At 46.3% G+C, this 20,839-nt stretch overlaps 1 protein-coding gene across 1 annotated transcript in view; it reads left to right on the forward strand.

Annotated features, from left to right (window-relative positions):
* Positions 1-20,839, forward strand: part of T265_02233 (hypothetical protein) — a gene marked incomplete at both ends in the record, with an annotated part of 46,537 nt that overhangs the window by 12,074 nt on the left and 13,624 nt on the right. Inside the window, 3 exons of the mRNA XM_009166421.1 lie at positions 13,663-13,818; positions 14,112-14,574; positions 15,156-15,399. Coding sequence (XP_009164685.1) covers positions 13,663-13,818; positions 14,112-14,574; positions 15,156-15,399 — 863 coding nt within the window. The remainder of the gene's footprint in view (positions 1-13,662; positions 13,819-14,111; positions 14,575-15,155; positions 15,400-20,839) is intronic.

Genomic DNA, 20,839 nt, shown 5'->3' on the forward strand with positions numbered 1-20,839 from the left:
CCCCCCCCCCCCCGTGTTCAGATCTCCGAATGATGACCGTGTCTTCCTGGAATATGCGGATGACTCATTTTTGAAAGAGAGGAGGGTTACAAGCATAGCTTGAAAAGCTGTTCAAGAGCATCCAGTCGCTCGGTATGCACTTCCCGCCCACGAATTCATGCTGCAGGACATACAGTTCTTGAGTACGCTTCTAAGAATTCAAGAGGTGACACTACGTTGCGGAACACTGACTATCCCGGAAGTCGAATTGCCTCTTATTGTAGTATGGACGAAGGACAAAATTGCGCTTCGCAATTCGCTCCACTTGTGGCATCAAGAGGGCATTCCACCGGGTCTTAAAGGACGCCTATATTAGGCAGAAGTATGGGTTGTAATGCTGTAGAGCCTTGAAACTTTCCATTTCGGGTGGGTGATCTGGGACCACCGATTCCTCAAAACTTTGAGTGAAATTGTCTGGAATTCGAAATGGGATGATCAGAAGTTCTGGTGAAGCAGTAGATACTTCCCTCAAAGAATGCACTCATCACGGCAAGTTAAGGTTGCTGGCCCATGTGTTAATCACGCCGAGTTACCGCCTGCCCAAGCAAGTGCTTTCGTCCTTGCCTAATTTGGAGTGGTAGAAACACAGGGGGTGGACAAAGTGTTACATGGTAGAAAGAAGTGAGGGGAGTTATGAAAAGTTAGAGTGCTGTTAGTGTTACTTGCTTTCCAGGATGGGGTCTATGTGATCTTCCGTATGCTGAGTGGGAAATACTAAATGATATGACGACTAACCGGTGTCAGTAGCATGCATGATATCATTTCTATCCAGATTGCCTGACTGAATGCTGGGGGCGTAGATACTTCGGATGTTCGTGGTAGGCTAGCCCTAGCTCCCTCCTGCCCCATTTCTTTCCATTTTGAGGCTTTCTTGAAATTAGATGGCATGGTTGTTCGACAGTGAAGCACCAGTGTCCCCACATGATGTGGCAGTCACTGATGATTTATGGAGTTCCGGATGAACAAAGCAGCTTGAGGTCACTATAAGGATTATTTGTGTTTGGGCTCCGTTTGCCGATAGGGAACGTTCAGCCAGTTTGGATCATTAGCTATAGGCCATGTGCCAAGGGTGCGTTGATTCCGTCTGCCACAGTCTCGGTCACTGGCAAATGAGAGTGGGAGGTAAAGCCAAGCATTGGAGGCCGTAGGTTGATAAGTCGTTTCGTATTCAGTCACTGGATATTTGAAGGGACGGGAAGCTAGATAGCTACGCATTGAAAGGTAAGGCTTTGGTACACGAGCTCTACTGACTGCGTGAGTGAGCTGCATCTACCTTTGATAAGCTGAGTCCCGCGTTCTGTATCCAGGGAGGCGGCCGTTGTCAACTCGACTGGGTTAACTAGTTAGTGCTCTGATACTTCTTTGTCAGTTCATTGACTGTCTACCTGTCAGTTGCTTCCACCCAGCACGTGAATGAGCTAAAAAGAGCCCTGTGGAACACGTTCCTCTGGCATGCGGAGTAAGTGACCTGACCAGTGCAACCTATGGAGTGTGTGTAGAAAAGTACATTTTTCCGAAAGCGATTTGGGGGTACCCCAGCGCTGCTAATCCTATGTTTATACCACACTCGGTTAATACTTCTAAGACACAAATTTCCAAACTGACAGCTCCCGTACGTCCTCTGTGCCTGAGACCATGTTGCTGATCCATAAAGCAGCGTGAATCGCAATGTCGTAGTATATACTCTGCCTTCGACGGACAGACTCACGTCACGTAGGTTGTCGGAAACTGTCCTAGCCTTTCTGATTCGAGAAATCTCGTCTTTAGCCGGTCTGCCGGAATTAACACAGCTGCCCGGGTAAAAAAGTTTATCTTCCACGTCGATTGGCTGGTCTGATAACATGAGGTTTGCGTTTGATCCCACCCAGTCTTGCAGAATTACTTTGCAAGTGTGAAGCGCATACCAAACCGTGTCTGGTTGAACTTGTGACAACCAGATTATTAGAAATCCACCAGTAAGGAACTGACTTACCAGACGGGAGCGAGAGACCACCGAGGAAGGGTGGTTGAAGGTGAAACGGCGAAGAGCGAGTGGAAATTGCTGGTGTTTGAATACACTTTAGCCGCGTCTGATGAGTCCCAGTCATGGATGTTCATAAGATCAGTCTTCAGCGTGCTGACTAGTTCACAAACAACCTAATGAGATGAATTATTGAGATGAGTTAAGGTGATTTAGACGAGAACAACGTCGTCTACAACCGGAGGAAGACGAAAGTGAGCCACAAGAGGATGAATGTTGGTTTGAGACCTTTCGGAACTCCTACGGTAAACAACGGTTCTGACTGGAGTGAAATAAGCCTCATTTTGCATACTGCTTCAACACCACATTCTAATTCCTGGGCACTCACTTTCCGATAATTGGATCCGGGAGTAAGCGCGCAATAGTAGCCGGACAGCGGATCCCTTAGGGCTTATTCGATCATTCATCAGCTCAAACAGAGGTCGGTTGTTCAGGTAGCTAATGGCGTCAAGAAACTGTTTTGCACAGTATATGCTAACAAGGTTAGCCGTTCCCGAAAATAACGTGAGTCTAAGCAAGAGATGGGTGGAACATTCGCAACCATTCGACTGGTCTGCTTCTTCACACATGCCATTCGGTTGACTATGTGTAAGCCTTTGGGGGTGAGATAGCTCAGATTTGGGGGTACCCCAGCGCTGCTAATCCTATGTTTATACCACACTCGGTTAATACTTCTAAGACACAAATTTCCAAACTGACAGCTCCCGTACGTCCTCTGTGCCTGAGACCATGTTGCTGATCCATAAAGCAGCGTGAATCGCAATGTCGTAGTATATACTCTGCCTTCGACGGACAGACTCACGTCACGTAGGTTGTCGGAAACTGTCCTAGCCTTTCTGATTCGAGAAATCTCGTCTTTAGCCGGTCTGCCGGAATTAACACAGCTGCCCGGGTAAAAAAGTTTATCTTCCACGTCGATTGGCTGGTCTGATAACATGAGGTTTGCGTTTGATCCCACCCAGTCTTGCAGAATTACTTTGCAAGTGTGAAGCGCATACCAAACCGTGTCTGGTTGAACTTGTGACAACCAGATTATTAGAAATCCACCAGTAAGGAACTGACTTACCAGACGGGAGCGAGAGACCACCGAGGAAGGGTGGTTGAAGGTGAAACGGCGAAGAGCGAGTGGAAATTGCTGGTGTTTGAATACACTTTAGCCGCGTCTGATGAGTCCCAGTCATGGATGTTCATAAGATCAGTCTTCAGCGTGCTGACTAGTTCACAAACAACCTAATGAGATGAATTATTGAGATGAGTTAAGGTGATTTAGACGAGAACAACGTCGTCTACAACCGGAGGAAGACGAAAGTGAGCCACAAGAGGATGAATGTTGGTTTGAGACCTTTCGGAACTCCTACGGTAAACAACGGTTCTGACTGGAGTGAAATAAGCCTCATTTTGCATACTGCTTCAACACCACATTCTAATTCCTGGGCACTCACTTTCCGATAATTGGATCCGGGAGTAAGCGCGCAATAGTAGCCGGACAGCGGATCCCTTAGGGCTTATTCGATCATTCATCAGCTCAAACAGAGGTCGGTTGTTCAGGTAGCTAATGGCGTCAAGAAACTGTTTTGCACAGTATATGCTAACAAGGTTAGCCGTTCCCGAAAATAACGTGAGTCTAAGCAAGAGATGGGTGGAACATTCGCAACCATTCGACTGGTCTGCTTCTTCACACATGCCATTCGGTTGACTATGTGTAAGCCTTTGGGGGTGAGATAGCTCAGTGGTTAAAGCGCAAATTTGCTAACCGAACCCGAACTCTGCTTCTCGACTTCCCCCGTCTAGGCTTCGGCAATCAGCATCCCAGTCCTGGGCACTCACTTTCCGATAATTGGATCCGGGAGTAAGCGCGCAATAGTAGCCGGACAGCGGATCCCTTAGGGCTTATTCGATCATTCATCAGCTCAAACAGAGGTCGGTTGTTCAGGTAGCTAATGGCGTCAAGAAACTGTTTTGCACAGTATATGCTAACAAGGTTAGCCGTTCCCGAAAATAACGTGAGTCTAAGCAAGAGATGGGTGGAACATTCGCAACCATTCGACTGGTCTGCTTCTTCACACATGCCATTCGGTTGACTATGTGTAAGCCTTTGGGGGTGAGATAGCTCAGTGGTTAAAGCGCAAATTTGCTAACCGAACCCGAACTCTGCTTCTCGACTTCCCCCGTCTAGGCTTCGGCAATCTGGCAGCATCCCAGCTGTTATGTTTCCTACGGGTGGCATGGCAGTTAGGCACCAAAAGGGTGCTACAGCGGAATGATGATGAACCCTTTGGATTGTCAACTCACGACTCCCACATTTTAGATTGCTGAAGTTTTTTGTTAAAACGTCATAGAGCTGCAGTCGGGTGAGATAGTTCAGCCGTTATAGTGCAAAACTGTTAACCAGGTGGTCCATGGTTCGGAACCGGACATGGCTTTTTGACCTATCCTGCCCAGCAACCTCTCCATGTCTCATCCCAGTTGCTTCCCTAGGGTTATACGGCAGCTGAATCCCTAGCATTATTCAAAAACATCGGCTGCTGATACTAAATCGGGACAGGATTACCGGAATGAACCGCTTTTTGGAAAGGGTACTTGAATGTAGTAATATCTCATGCTTCATTCGGGTGGCATAGCAGCTTAGCACCGTAATGGTGTTACAGCCGAACGATTTCTTTCATAACGCTTCTGTTTGCTTTCATAATGGAGTGCCCGGTTTCATCGAGGCAGGTCCGCTAGCAGCATGCCATAACTACCCTTGGAATGCAGTTTCGACCTCGAAAACAGGATATTCTGTTTGCTTGCATCCCGTCGAAATTCTGCGCAAGTTCCTGGGTTATTTTTTGGCTGCGCAGGCAGGGATCAAAGCTATATTTTCGAGTGCAATGTTTACGTTGTCAAAAACACTTAATCCATGCCCTGCAGCCATGGAAAGGTATGATGGTTTGAAAAGAGTAAACTGGAGAGGTGAGGATAACTATTATTACCCCAACACAAGCATGCCAAGATGCTCACCTCCAAATGTATAGTCGGACTGTCTGGGTGAAGTCGGACTTGAAGTCACAAAACACATGCGCCTCTTCTGAAACACGCGGAATCATGTGTGGGAAATAGCAGTTTCTTGTCTATGATAGTTCGGCATAGATACATTTTTGGTGCAACACCCTTTACCTAATCGAAGTCCCATTTGGCGGCCACCTGATCGCGAATCCGTTGACGCTGGCCGTCTCTGGTCTCGGACACAGGTCTTCAACTGATACTGGGTACTGATATCAGTACCCTTGTGCTTCCGGGTGTTATGGCAACAAGGCACCGAAGAGGTTCTACAGACGAGGGGCTATTATTGCAAGTGTGTCAATACCAAGGACATACTCTGTTGTACAGTCGTGGGGGGAACAAACCAGTTGAAAAAATCGGGCGCAACTCTGAATTCAATGAACACTAAGACTTAGGGTACCCATTGGCGTGCAGCCGACCGGAATCCATCCAACTGTTTTTGGGTCCCCTTTTCATGCGCCATCATGGGACGTAAAATAAGCGACACAGTTTTACTGTCATATTCAGTGCCCTAATATTGCCTCACCATAGATGCCTCATCATCATCACCATTGTCAGTTGTAATAACCGCGTACTCGTCGTGCAGTGGTTGTAACTGCCGCAGTTTCCTTCACCGATTGGAGGGGGGGCATAGATGCTTCTATGTTCTCTAACATCCAGACGGGTAAACAAACCAACCATCGACCGATGATTTCACCGCCATCTTTAAACAAAGCGGGTGTGAGTTCGTCAGGACCAGCAACTCGGTGACATTTGAGAGAGAAGAGGCATTCGCATGTCTCCGAAGTTATCAAAGTTTCGAAGTTCGCTTTCCGGTGCTCCGTTGTAGGTTGAGGATCGGTTTGAGCATTTGCAGGTGATCGGTTGCATTTTTGAGGGTGTTCAACCCACCTATTCATAAGTCACTTTTAGAGATAAGCTAGCCGTTTTTGTCAGGGTCATTCGCTCACCACATTTCTTTTTGAGTCTTGCATGTATCAGTTGAACTAGTTGTCGAACATTTCCAAAATTTGTCGCTTCAATCTTCTCAGTTTCCCGTACCACCAATCCCCTCGATCCATGCAGATGTTTCCACTTAGCGATTGATAGTTCATCGAATTGCTCAGCCCCAGTTTTTGCACCCTCACTCAGGAGCTTTGAGCAGTTTCAGTGTTACTGGAAGTCTAGGTAACTGCGCCGCTCCACAAGCAGAACCCCTAATATCTTGGAAGGTTGCGATTGGTGCTTCCCAATAAGAGTCAACTTTAGTGGACCTACTGTCCGAAGAGAATTCCAATAATTGGTTTCGAGAGCCCGAGGGCTCATTGGCCAGGTGAAAGACGCAAATGGAAGCACCAACGGGCAAGCGCATGATCCGAATTCACATGGACATTCCACATCAGGCGGCAGGCAGTGATTGAACCACGCCACCTATACTAATGGCGATGTGGTATATCTGCGTTGAAAGTTGGCGTGCATGCTGGAGACACCATGTGGCCAAGTGGCTTCGGTTTTTTCCGAAGTCAATACTGCGATATGATCGCAGCAGGCTTATTCAACACAGTTTTCATCTCTAAAGGATCCGATTCTAAAGAAGTGGTCTGAGCAGATATCCAAAGATCACTTCTACTTCATAGCTTTTAAAGTCATGCGAAGACGATCCCATTACTGCGCGTAGCTGTTTGCCTGTCTAGTTGGCGCGAAAAAGAGCTCAAACGAGGCTCGAAGGCATTTTTCATTCACGGGTATTCCCACATTCCACTGGATCTGATCAGATGCCGCGGCCTTCCATGAATGTCGCTACTTGGCCTACTGGTACAAATTCAAGTGTACGACAGTATATGGAGTTAGGTAACCTTCAGGACCCGAACTACCGTTGATTGCTGAATTCATTGGTGCCATCCAGGAACCTGTCCGACGGTTAAAGATAGTTTTCTTCCGAAATGACTCTGGCATTCTGAAGAGACGAACTCGTCATGGCAGTCATGCACCTAAAGGTTGTTACTGATGAGCTATTACTATTTATTACACCAGCCATCTCGGGGTGTCATTAGCCCGATCGCCTTCTTGCATACATCAGGGCGGTAGACGAGGCTTCTTTTTCTTCCTCCTCTTCTACTTCATTACTAACTTTCGTTGTAGGCTCATTCGTTGATACTGAGGACGCCTATCCTGTTGCATCGACCTTGGCCGCAGCACATGAGTTAGCCCGTGGCATCTCGAAATCAATCTTCAGGCATAAGTGGCCGGCCTAGTTGCTGCTTTTGGTATTTGCACACTGAAGCAAGCAGGACAACAATCCGTTGTTGCTCCCACACCTGATTCGCTTTATCTTGATGTGTATCAGAACTGATAATTCGAGATCCAAGTGCAGTCATTGAGCCAACACTTTGTATAATGCCTCAGCTCAGTTCTCGGTCCCATCATCATTGTCGACAGCATAACCTCGGTCTGATATTTCCAAGCTAGCGGTTTCGTCAAAAGAACCACCACGGGTGTATCGAACGCCCATGTCCAAGTCAAAAACATATGGCGCGTCGTATTTAGGGTTTATGAGGCGACATGCTGGAAATCTGGACGTCTTCTAGACGCGTCACTGACAACCGGCATTCGGTGGATACGGAATCATGATAAGCTGTTGGGCTTGGACTTTCGGCCGATCAGAGCTCGCCTTGATGGTCGGCAAACAGCCCGGTTATCTGGCCATCCGCGTGCCGGTTAGGCTTCTGGGCCCCGGCAGCGCCTAGCTGTTAGCGGTGAAGCGATTTTGGCGCCGGAATCCGCCTAACAGCTCTCTTCTGGCTGCGCACCTCTGGCGATCCAGAGACCGCTGCGACAGGATGCATAGAGTTCCAAGTCAGCGGCCAGAAAAATCCTTGCTTGACTGGATATCCGTTGATAGTCGCCTCTGTATGGTCCGTCTATAACGTTGTTGAAGAGGCCCCACAAGCGGGCAACTAATCACTTCCACCTCCTAGTATCCACTTACGCTCGAAACGGCTGTAACTGACTCCATTATAGACAGGTTTCACGATACCTCAAGTGCTCTGCTACGGCAGGCTAAAAGCTCAGTTATCGCTCATGTTGCAAGATATTTGAATGCGCACATGGACTGACCAGTCTATTTGAGACTCAGTTGGTGGGTCTACTTGAATTAGACTCGGTACACACAGACAAACAAATGCTTCAACTCTGTACTGACCGCAGACTGTTTTCATACATTAATAACTTCAGAAATCGCCTGATTACATGCCGGTTACTTACCCAAGTTGCTCATACCACCCAAAATTAGGGAGAGTGTGGATTGATAACCAACTACCGCTCCTTTTGGATACCTGTATTGAGTGTGATCATGTACTCGTCCGAATTCGCTTCTGTCTTCGGTTTCCTGGACCACGTAAATGGTGGAATACCATCTTAGCAACTGATAGGAAAACACATGCAGAAGTTGGGCGAATTTATCGGGATCGTCTTTAAACATCAACGTAGGATGTCAATCGGTACTGCAACATGATCGCCACATCCTCGCTCAGTGAGGCGGATTCCTCCTGTGACGGCACTGCTAACTTCGCTGTAACAAGTTCAGACAGAACGGTGGTACTACGTGCTCATCATCAACATCGACAGCATGACGTCAGTGTTCAACACTAATGCTCCGCTGCCGTACATCTTCGATTTATTCGAAGGCCTTATCGTGAAGTTGGAATGGGAAGTGAATTGGCGCTGATTTGCTACAAATGTTTCCTAGGTGCCAACATCTCCAGACACTCATTCAGGCAAGCTAGATACAAACTGACAGCAATAACACCACTGATATCGGTTGGCAAACATATCTTGCAGTGTCTCCAACCAGGCGCAATGGGGAACACGTGGTCGCCATGCTGCAAGGCGAGTGGCGCCGACAGCACTTAAGGATTTCGTAATCTTCATCCTCTCGTTTGCCAGGTCAAAGGTTGGCCACCTATCTGCTTCCGTCACTCTGAGTTGGACACGGAAACCAGCATTCCCTTCAGCAACACATCTTCCAACCAACGCAGCTTATGGTGCTGGACACATTGTTTGAATGAAAGTATCCGTTGTACAACCGAAAACTAGCCTTCTAATTGCCTCGTTACGGATGCGCCGACATCAACCCACACGAGCTGTGGTTCTGAAACATAGATTCTCGTACACCTGAAGAGGTCTCAGTTCCGCCTCTCGAATAGGCCAAGCCTCAGTCGTACAACAAAACAGCCCGCACTGTAGCTTGATACACACGTCCCTTGAGGTTCAGGGATACACCGCTTTGACATCATAGGTGTCTCAAATTAGCAAACGCGACCCTAGCCTTGCATATTCGTGCATTGACCTCATCTGTCACACAAAAATCAGAACTAATATGACTTCCAAAATGTGTAAAACTCTCCACACCATCCGGTGCCTCTCCCTGGAATATAAGTGGCGTGTTCAGTGACTTCATGTTCTGGAGCTCGAGCTTACAATTTGGGTGCAAAGTGCATACCAAAGGACAGGATGACTTTGGTCGGTCCATCCAAGAATACTTCTACTCCCCTTCGAAGGTGAGAACGATTCGTCTGAAATTCCAGATCGACAAGATTTTCATCACAGGCTATTTGAACACCAGGGTTTCGGGGACCTTCCAGCGTTCGTCTCATGACTTCATGGATCACGAAGTTGAATTGGAATAGGGAAAGTGGACATCTCTGACGGACACCACTTTAGGCCAGAAAGCCTTTGGAAGTCTTCGAATACAAAGATCTTATTATGTTCACGAACTTCCGGGACATTTTTTGTTGGGCAAGCGTGTCAAGGAGAACAGATCGGTCAACCGAGGCAAGTGCGCCTCAAAATCCAGGAATTATGGATCACTTATACTTATGGCGGAGATTTGATCAACGCAACTCATACCGGTACAGAATCCCGCTTGCTGCTCTGGAGTCAGTGTTTCAGAAATCTCTGTAAGGTGACGAAGGCGAAGAATCTTTCGGCTGGAACACTTGGAATGCTTAGCTGTGATGTCCTATAATGGGTGAGGTGCTGTCATGTTGCCCAAACTTAGGCAGGAGCAGTGGAGATGCCGAAGTTTGGTTTGATCCATGAACCCTTTAATCAGTAATTTCGACCCTTACCCGCTGAGCTCTCTCCAGTTCAAGGTACATTTGACTCTTGATCGGTGTGTTCTCATAACCATGCTTGCCGAGCACGCGAACCTCCCATGGTCCGGAACTAAAGTAATATCTCTGTAATTTGGTTCTTTCAAGAGACTCACCTGGAACCCAGCTGAATCTCTCGTTTATGTTGTTCTCAGGCAACTGAATGTGCTGCACCAGGCCGCCTCATGTTTCAGTCGCCACGATATTTGAAATATCGCGATACACGTATATTTGTAATGTACTACTAATAAGGTTGCTGAAAATCCATCGACAGCCCACGACCGGTTTCGTTCTTTTTGGGGCTAATCAGGTAGGCGCAGTCCCCGGGATTCCGTCAACCTTATGTTCTACTTGAAACCAAATTGCACGAAATTAGCGAATATACACTCATCTGCGGCCTGGTGCAGCACATTCAGTTGCCTGAGAACATCATAAGCGAGAGATTCAGCTGGGTTCCAAGTGAGTCTCTCGAAAGAACCAAATTAGTTTGCAGATGAGTGTATATTCGCTAATTTCGTACAATTTGGTTTCAAGTAGAACATAAGGTTGACGGAATCCCGGGGACTGCGCCTACCTGATTAGCCCCAAAAAGAACGAAACCGGTCGTGGGCTGTCGATGGATTTTCAGCAACCTTATGGGTAGCGCATTACATACATACATGTATCGCGATATTTCAAATATCGTGGCGACTGAAACATGCTCAGGCAACTGAGAGAGATTCAGCTGGGTTCCAGGTGAGTCTCTCGAAGGAACCAAATTAGTTTGCAAATGAGTGTATATTCGCTAATTTCGTGCAATTTGGTTTCAAGTAGAACATAAGGTTGACGGAAACCCGGGGACTGCGCCTACCTGATGAGCCCCAAGAAGGGTGAAACCGGTCGTGGGCTGTCGATGGATTTTCAGCAACCTTGTGAGTGGTATATTACTAATATCTCTGTAATTTTCAGGCTTACGGGTGTATAGAGTACAGAGAGCTTTTCAAAAGCTTGTAATAATCAGTCGAAGAGATGGACAAACACCAGGAAGTTTTCAAAAAGCTTCCAACGAAAACCTCGCTGGTCTGGAACATGCGGACAAGGTCGTCCTTTTTAAAGAGTTTTTTAGACGAACTGATCTGAGTTATCCGGTCCTTTGACGTACGCTTTGCACACAGTGTAAGGCCGTGTTCTCGGTCATGCAGTCACTGAACACGCTATTTACAATCGAAGAAGGATTTCACGTATGCCGGAATTCATATAGGTTCCGAATGTAGTATGACTAATGAGGGCAGTGCACGTTTGCTGATTTATTAAACCTAGGGCAACAAAAGCAGCATATTCTTGAATCTTGAAAGACGTGTATATTGGGTCATAGTACCGGTTCCGCTCCATGGTTGAGATTTAGCCTGCGCAAGCAGTGAAACTGGGACGTCTCCAGGTCTTCGACGAGCGTTGTCTCATATAGACTGTTGCCGGCGAATTAGTGACAAGACAATTAGAAAACTATTGTTTGTGCAACATATGGTTCAGCGGAAGAATGTGTACAGCCCAAAAGGTCCGTTTTAGCTACATTTCGCGCATGTCGAATGATGGTTTACCGACGATACAGCTGCTTTCCGTGTCGATTTCAGGGTGGTGGTCAATGTTTGACCTTGCGGAAGGCCATGAGAGCGATCAAGGAAACCTGGGTACTCTCGGTGTGAGCCATCTTCCGGGCTGGAGTCCGCGTGGTTGAAAACGCTGCAAGATGTGACTGATAATTGGTGGCACTGGCGTGACCGTCAGCTTCTATCCGGATTGTGTGAATGAATGGGAACGTGCATGGTTGTGGTGGAAGCAGCAGCGGACGGATCGAGTGGTTAGAGCGCGAATCTACTGACCCGAAGGTCCGTGGCTCGAACCCGACCTCTGCCTCTCGACTTCTCCTGTCTAGGCTTGGGCAACCTGACAGTATCCCAGCCGTCGTGCTCCCTTCGGGTGGCATGGCAGCTGGGCACCGAAATGGTGTTACAGCTGAATGATCGTTATTTTATTATGATTGTGGTGGGCTAGCACTGGGTAATTTCTTCGGCTGCTTTCACTCATTTGATAATGATAAGGCATTCAAGTAAATTGTGGTTGTACGGCAGGGGAGTCGAGGGTTTGCTCTTCTGCAGTTGATGGTGAGGGTGTTGAGACGTAATTCTGAACTTTTATTACAACGGAATTTGGCGTTCTCATCATGGCCTTTCGTTTTGTACGTTGGCTGTGGTGTACCCTGTACGATCAGTTGGGATAAACTTATTCGGAATCGACGTCAATAGGTTCGACATTGATTGAAGACGCTTCGCCTGCTTCTGAGCAGAGCATTCGGGTGGTTTTAGGGATCAGAACACTCCTGACGAGGGATGTCCATATGTCTCCAAGGCCAAATACAGTGCGACATTCACTATTCCTTATTCCACGAGCGTTGGACAATACGACAGCAGAAGCTGGTAACCCAGTTATATGGTTATTCAAAATGTTCAGTTCGGTTTTCCAGTGTTCTACGTTTGAGGCCCGAAGGATATTTTGTTCCTCTTCGGCTTCATTTACTGGGCATTTCCAAGAGGCTTCGTGAGCCGAAATGGTTTTCCTATGCTTTCAACATTGTTCATTCATCTGTATCGGTCAATATCCAAAGTTTGGTCAGTTGCCACTGTCGGTTTCATCTGGTTCCTGAGATTTCGTCGAATTGGGCTGCGTTAGAATCAACAAATGCTCGTCTACTTGACTCTAGGAAAGGTATATCCTTGTTCTGGCGGGGGTATTGAAGTTTAATGCACCATTTACGAGGCCAACAAAGGTAATTCGGTAGTCCGGCTCCGCTTTGTTCGAGGCTCGTCAGGTTGGCATATTCCCTAGTCTCCCACCGCTTTCATGACCTACCTGAATACTCAGTTTGTGGAGATTTGCGGTTATCAGTCGGGTTATTTTCTGGACTCGCTGAGTGTAAGTCGCAAGCCAGTAACTGCTGGCTGTTTTTGCACACCGTGCGCGTACCTGGATAGTTCCTCATTATGGTAAGGTTTCCTTGTTGTTGAGTGAATATGGTAACGTGTTCAGCCCTGCACATTATCCTTTGGTTTTCGTCCGTAAATCCGGGGATTTGATACTCTTAAGAGTATTTTTTATTTGATTCCCCCACTGAGCTACGTAGCCAACTACCGGTAATGTCCACACGTTCTGTTTGATTTCGCCTGTTTTACCCACGATCATTGGCACACGGCCAACTCACTCGCTTGCCTGTTCAACTGTCCTCTGGCTTGTCCTGGAGCAGACTATTAACCGAATTTGCTGCTCTAGGTACTGTTCAAATGCACTGTACCGAAAATTTGATTTGTGTGAATCACACGTTTTTGGCAACAGCTCTGTTGTTGTAGCCATTTTCGGGTTAATTAGTTGTTATTTTTATCTCGCACACAAATTCAGGGACCAAGAACAAATCACCGCCCTGGCATTGGGTCATGGCATTGTCTATGTTGGATCATCCACTGGTACACTTTACCAACTCGCCATCAGTAATGGGCGTTTGTCACTTGGTGACCACTCACTCACCTCATGTACCAGTTCTATGGTTTCGGAGAGGTAAGCTCCTTGTTTCCTTAGGTTCTGTCTCGATTGGCCTAGTTTGGTAGTTTGTGCTCTCTATCCCAGTTCTTTATTTCCTTTCATCATCGACAACATCTTTAGTGAAACCTATATTTCACTGCGCAAGTGCTCGGTTTGGGCCCTATCAGTTTATAGTTTTAGTTTTTATAGTTTAGTTTAACTAGTTTATAGTTTAACTTAATTAGACACTTTGCTGCATTGGGCTTGTGTTTTGTGGGCAAGCTTTTATATTTCCATTTCCTGTTGAATTCACTTATGTTCGATTAAAGCGTTCCTGTGGACAAGCGGGAACAGTTAGGAGTGGACTCTCCGATCGTCAGCTTGCAGCTACAGCCTGAGGGTAATCACCTGCTCATCGCCTATGCTGGTGGATGCGTTGCAGTTGCTATTCCTCAAACCATTCCAGAAAACGTTGGTACCGAGTCGGTTCCGACCGCAGACGTTACGCCGTCTGCTCCGACAGCTGAACAGGAAGCGACCACACCCATCGTTGAAGAACCCGGGGTCACCATGAATGAACAGCAAACTTCAGCCGAAGGTGGCTCAACTCATGAAGTCACGAATCCTGAGCCCGAATCAGCAGCGGCCGCATCTGCTTCTGCTCAGCCTTCCGAACCAACGCAACAGCCTGCACCCGCCACTCCTGCCAAGGAATCGTCGGAAAGACGCACGACCATAAAATTGAAGGAGTTCACGCGGAGTTTGCGACGTCTAGACCTTACGAAACCTGAAGTAAGCTAATCATTGGGCTGTCTTATTCTTATCTTTTCCACTATAGTCGAGATAGATTTTTCTTTGAATAAATCAAAAGCAGCTTAAATTCATATTCCCTGCATTAACCTTTGATACTTTCCAGTTCTCTTGAGCCAGGAGTGCTTCGATACAGGTGAACAATTGCATATAAAGCCGACTTGGCTGGCCATCGTGGCAACTGTATTAGAACAGCTTAACCCACTTCCTGAGTCAATAACAAGGCCTTTCACGCAACTTTTTCGACGTTTAGGTTACGTTTACACACGCACACACAAGTAATTTCGCCTGTCACTGGGCCTCCAGTTGAAACCCGAATTTTGCCGAAATTTCTTCCGCGTTCGGCTTGGTCAGACTTGGACGTTGCTTGCAAGTGTTAAGTCAAGTGAAGAACGCTAAACTCTGCTTATACATTCGTGTCGTACTCAGATACTTTCATACCTAGTTGAAAACCGTGCGATAACTGTAAGCTATTTCCATTCCGTGCTTTCTACGACGAACACCCAAGATGTCTTCCACAGATCGCTCTGAATTCAGCTATTTATCACGTTCATCCTTTTCAGGTGGAAGCTGAACCCCCACTTCCTGTCCCCCCACCTCCACGTATCAGTCACCTGTTGCTCCGTGATCAACCTGTGGAATGGGCTTCCTGGCGTGTAACGGCTTCGGAGGTTCAGTCCAATGAGATCACTGTGGCATACGGTGATGGAGCATACCAGATTTGGCCGATCACCGCTGCCGCTACCAGTGAAGAATTGCTAGAACCCATAATTGTGGCGAAGCGAGATCCACCAACAACCCCGTATGGTACGTATTCGCGTGTGCATGTGTTGTTGTTCACTCTCTTACATTCATTATGGTAAGGACTTCTCGAGTCTTATTCACCTGTCGTCTTCTTCCCTCTGGAGTTGATAACTATTGTACCCAGTTTCCACCTGTCCCTGAATTTACCCCGATTTTGACAGACTTTGTTGACTACACTTCTAGCTGAGAGATTTATGTGAATATTTTTTGCCACAGTTTGGTTAATGACCCCGAAACAAGAGTGTTGGAACGTCTTGAACTAGGCCCACTTGATGAGCCCCAACAAGAACCAAACTAATAGCAGGTTGTCTAGAGTTTTCGTCGACCGCATGAGTGGTATGGAGTCTACACTCGTATGGTCTGGAACACCGAATGACGAATGTAGCCCAATCTGTCCTCCTTATTTGTGTCGGTTACTTCTTGGGTATGTGCAAACTGGCTTAATGGGTACCTCGTCATATGGGGCTTTTAGTGCATCTAATTTTAGAAATGGTCTCTTAAGGACTAAGTGATCCGAGTGGGATTATAGATTCCAGACCATTCGACCTATTTTCCAGTTACTATCGACGCGTCTGCGCGCGACTTGCGGAGCTGTGACCACTGAGCCCACTCCATCTGTTTACGCATGCCCGCCACTAGGCACTACCAGCGGCTTCTGATTAACTTCACTTTGTTGAACTGTTCGGTTTTCCAGTATGTTCGTGCCGTATGTTCCCGCCCGTTTTGATACAAAAAACTTACCGTGCGCAAGGGTGGTATTGTGAGGTCGAGGTTTGGCATTGCCCAGTATTGGACTTGTCAGTTTTACACAGCAAACGAAATTCCTGTCACGTAAAGCACCCTCAGGACGAAACAACTATTTTACCCACTGCAACATTTCACGCAATTTTATCAGTGGCATATGGTTCTCGACTGGTGCAAACTCATGTGAAGCTTGTAGCTAGCTCGATGTCTTTCATGATTCTACTTCCGCGCTTTCCATGACACTATCCACTTCACTAAATATCTGCTGCTAATAGGCTTACACTTTTTATCTTAAGCGTTGTAGTGAATCATCATAGGATATCCATGTTATGTTCCACTCGAGCATTATTGCGACTGCCCGTCACGCTGGACCACGTCACTTGTGACTTAAATTACTAGAGTGATGTATATCTTTTCCTCCAGCCTTTGTTCACGTGACGAATTGGTCATTCATTGATATTTGTCAGAGACCATCTTCGATGGAAGTTCTCACTGCCTGGTAGTACTGATCACTTATCCCGATGCACTACCCAATTCTCGTCATCGCAAGCAACGTAAGATCCCCAGTAGTGGCTTATGTGTATGTGTCTTATTCTCCGGCGATGTCAGTCAGCCACACGAAAACGTATCCTTGCGCAGATACTCGCCGCTGCAATGGCGAACTTGCTATCGCGATAATGCGCACCAAGTCTGATTCCGGTAACGAATATCGACGGATGAACGATACACTAGAAAAACCCTTCAAGCTCTTTGTATAATAAGGAGCGTGAAAGTTGGGTTCTACGTAAGGAAGGATGTTCCATCAGTCCACAAAGCTACATCTCTTCGTTTTCATGGTAATGCCGACAACCCTTTCGAAGAGTCTTTCAATAACCTCGTTCGGTGCTCATCCTATTCACCAGATCGTTGTGGACCTTGCCCCTGTACTTCGCATCCTACTTTGATGACACAGCTGGTTGTAATTCGCAGATGTTTGGAGTACTCATCCCTTCTCTATTGTCTATTCTTTTTGGAGGTTCGCCAGGTGCTTAAACAAGACTTCCATTTCACTTCTCGATGTGGAGAAACAATTTCCCGTTCCTTTCTGCTAGACCTAATTCGCCCGATTCTGGACGCTGAGTACAAACGTGTTTGATCGGTTAGAGCACGTCAATTGATGAACGATTGCTTGTGGCTGTTGCTTAAACCTAAATAGGAAAATGATCCCTTCCACACGCGTTGCTTTTCGCTGTTGTCTGGAACTGCAACACTTTCTGTGCTGTTTGTGTCCATTATACAGGATCTCGTCTAGTCCTTCGGCGGACTTAAGTCCTCTTTTGTTGGCCTTTCAGATCATCCCGGTTGATCACAATCATCAGTCAGGGGCTGTTCACCAACTTACACTGGCTTTTGTGGCCATGATACTATTGATTTATCGACCAAATAGAAATGGCCGATTTCCCGGCCGCAGGAACTCGATTGAATCGCTTTTTTCTATGACTGTCGTACCGTATCACGAAATCTCCATTTAATGAGACTCTGGCCTTTCTTGGCTCATTCGCCTGATGCTCTGCTGGGACGAAAAGTTCTCTGAGATGAAATCATTCGGTCGAAAGCCGCTCAAGCCTCTGAAGCTATGACTGAGCGCATTTTTTTCTGTGTTTGAAGCACACAAAACTTATTCTGTTTGTTTCTTTAACGAAAAAGGGAGTAAGTTCGGTTGCCTTCATAAAGGAAACTATTCACCTAGTTGCTGAAAACTCTTTGACAGCCCACGACCTCTCTCGCCCTTGGGGCTCATCAGGTGGGCGCAGTCCCCGAGTTTCCCTCAACCTTATTTTCTACTTGAGGCCAAAGTGGACTGATTTCGACAAATACACTCATTTGCAAATCAATTTCGTTTTCACGGGAGACTCAAGTGAATTTCTCGTTTATGATGGGTTGACACAGCATCCTATGCTCATCTATCTGTCTATACTTTCACAAAGCATTTGGCTTAATTTAGCCGGTATTCTCACCACACATCACATTGGCCTGCCCAGCAGTGCAACCCGTTTGACGATTAATAAAACGCTTTCAACTTGGCTTGTAGAGGTAGTTCATCGAATCAACTATACTTGATTTTCTATTAACCCCTTCAAACGACAGAGAATCGTTATCTATGTGAGACTATCATGATTAGGCTTCTCTATATCCAGTGAACTGACTAGTTTTTTCTCATCAAACCTCGTTTGGCTGGTCTGCAGCAATGACCTAGACAGTTGGATTCGTAGTTTGTGCTTTCAGACCTGTCACTTGGCATATATCTGTGTTATCGATGTGATTTTGTTGGTCGACAAGTTGTCCGTTACTTTTTTGGTTCGTAGAACCTATCTGACTGACTTGGGGCCAATGTTTGACGCATTGTTTATATGTCCGTTCCAAATGCATCATACGTCTACCTACCTTTTGGCTGCACGTTCTTTGTCTCCCTCAGGTAGCTCGGGCACGAGGCTGGCGAGGGTATAGACTTTTTATTACAAAACTTCTTGTTCCCAGTTCCTCCCTAACTTTGTATGCTCATCACGGACCAGTACTGGGTTTGTTTTATAAGGAAAACAGTTCATATATTGGCTGTCTGTTTATCTGTGGTTTCAAGTAGCGGTATCACAGATTTCCATACTGGATTATATCAGCCTTGTATTTCCCGTCAATTCCCTTTGAAGTCTTCCATGCATTCTTCGGTAGTACTGCAAAAACGCAGACAATGAATGCCCTACTGTCTACTTGTCATCTAATGCTTAACCGTTCTCTAAGGTCATTATTACGGAGATTGATTGGGCTTAAAATAATTTCGCATTCCTTTGGTTTCCCTTTGAATTGAATAATTTACATTCGTAAACAAATCGTTCAGCTGTAACACCCTTCCGGTGCCTAGCTGCCATGCTACCAGAATGACGCACGAGGTCTGGGGTACCGCTAGGTTGCCCAAGCCTAGACAGTGGAAGTCGAGAGGCAGAGGTCGGATTCGAACCACGGACCTTCCGGTCAGTGATTGGGCACTCTAACTACTTAAACTATCTCGTCCATAGTTTACATTCAAGACTGCTTGATTTCTGAACCAGTACGTTCTTGAGTAATGTTATATATAACTGCTTCTTGGCTTCTTTTTTTAGCTGAATTTCACACCGCTTTGCCTCACTGTGTTCCACTATGTCTACAGCTAGTCTCCCCTTTTTGCTCCGTCGTTCTTGTGACTGTAGACTACTGCTCTGTGTTTTTGAATTAATTGACTCCATGTGAACCAATTGCTATGATCGACACTGCGCCAAACTTAATGCAACCACATTCTTGTGGTGTAATTACGATTGTTATTCAGTTACTGAACTAAATGTGCCTGATTTTTGACCATCACTGCTTCCAGAAGACTTTGCTAGACTTCGTATTGGGTTACAAATTATCTGTTTATTGGTTCAGATTTGTGTTACACCGTTTCGATCTTAACTGTGGTCACTTGTACTCACACACACTTTCTGTCTCTGCAGGTCCTCTTCCGTGTGGCGCAATCAAAAAGATCATTCAACATCCTGGTGTCAGGTCTGTTATTGCCACGCTTTTTGTCGCACTTTGATCGTTTTTTTGGGGTCTCAATTATTCGAAGGGGACGATAACTGTCATCGATGGGCTAGTCTAAACTTTTTATTTCCGAATTTTTGCTTTAGCACATGTTTAAATCCAGTTTTACGGAGTTTCCGCCCAAACTAAATGGGGCCACGAATTTCAACAAAGATTCTAGTCACTGAATAATTCTCCTGTCAGCATTCGTCATAAAGCCTTGGAAATCCGAGGGGAGCCCGAGGCTCGAGTAAGCTATGCTGTTTATCATATCCGGAGGGTCTGGCTCCAGTTACCAATAGCTCTGTTCATTGTTATTGGTAATAGATCCACCTTCGGTGAACTAAGTCTAAATCGAACTCAGGGGCAAACTACAGGATTCCTCTCGAAATTTACTGTGGTCACTCATATCGAAAGTTGTTTGAACACAATGTTTCGAATGGTACCAGCTAGTCTTATCTGAGACACGCTTTGTAGAATCGAAAATTAGTTGAATCATTTGATGGGATATCAAAACCGTTATGGTTTGTCGAGGCGCACACTGTTGCCCTTATCCGGGAGAGACGGATGACTTCATGGAGGAAAAGACGGTAAAGTCATTCTGTTGTCGTGGCTCAGGCTGCAAAATTTCATGAGCGGTATTCAACGACGAACTGATAATCATCTGTCGTCTCTGGGCATAGCAGACTGAGGTTGCAAAGAATTTAGATATGTACTGTGATACTCGAGGTTTACTCTTGATGAAGGGTGTTGGTAAATGCAAAACAGCTTAAAGTCGTCAAGCTTCCCTCCAATGAGGTGTTTAAACGGCAGTGAAGCATCAGTGTTGAACGCTGATGTCATGCTGATGATGTTGATGCAAGGAGAATGGTGTACTTTTTTGCGCACCGGTTTGGATGGCTCAGTGGTTAGTGCACGGATTTACTGACCGGAAGGTCCTTGGTTCGAACCTGACCTCTGCCTCTCGACTTCCCTAGCCCTCGTGCTCACTTCGGGTGGCATGCCAGTTAGACACCGAAAGGGTGCCACAGGTGAATGATTTTTACTTAGACCGTCACGCGAAACGCGTCTGCAAGTATAATCCCCGCTTTAGCGGTCCCAATGAAATCAAAACCATATATATATA

Source organism: Opisthorchis viverrini (assembly GCF_000715545.1).
Source record: "Opisthorchis viverrini unplaced genomic scaffold opera_v5_27, whole genome shotgun sequence".
NCBI classification, from domain to species: Eukaryota; Metazoa; Platyhelminthes; class Trematoda; order Opisthorchiida; family Opisthorchiidae; genus Opisthorchis; species Opisthorchis viverrini.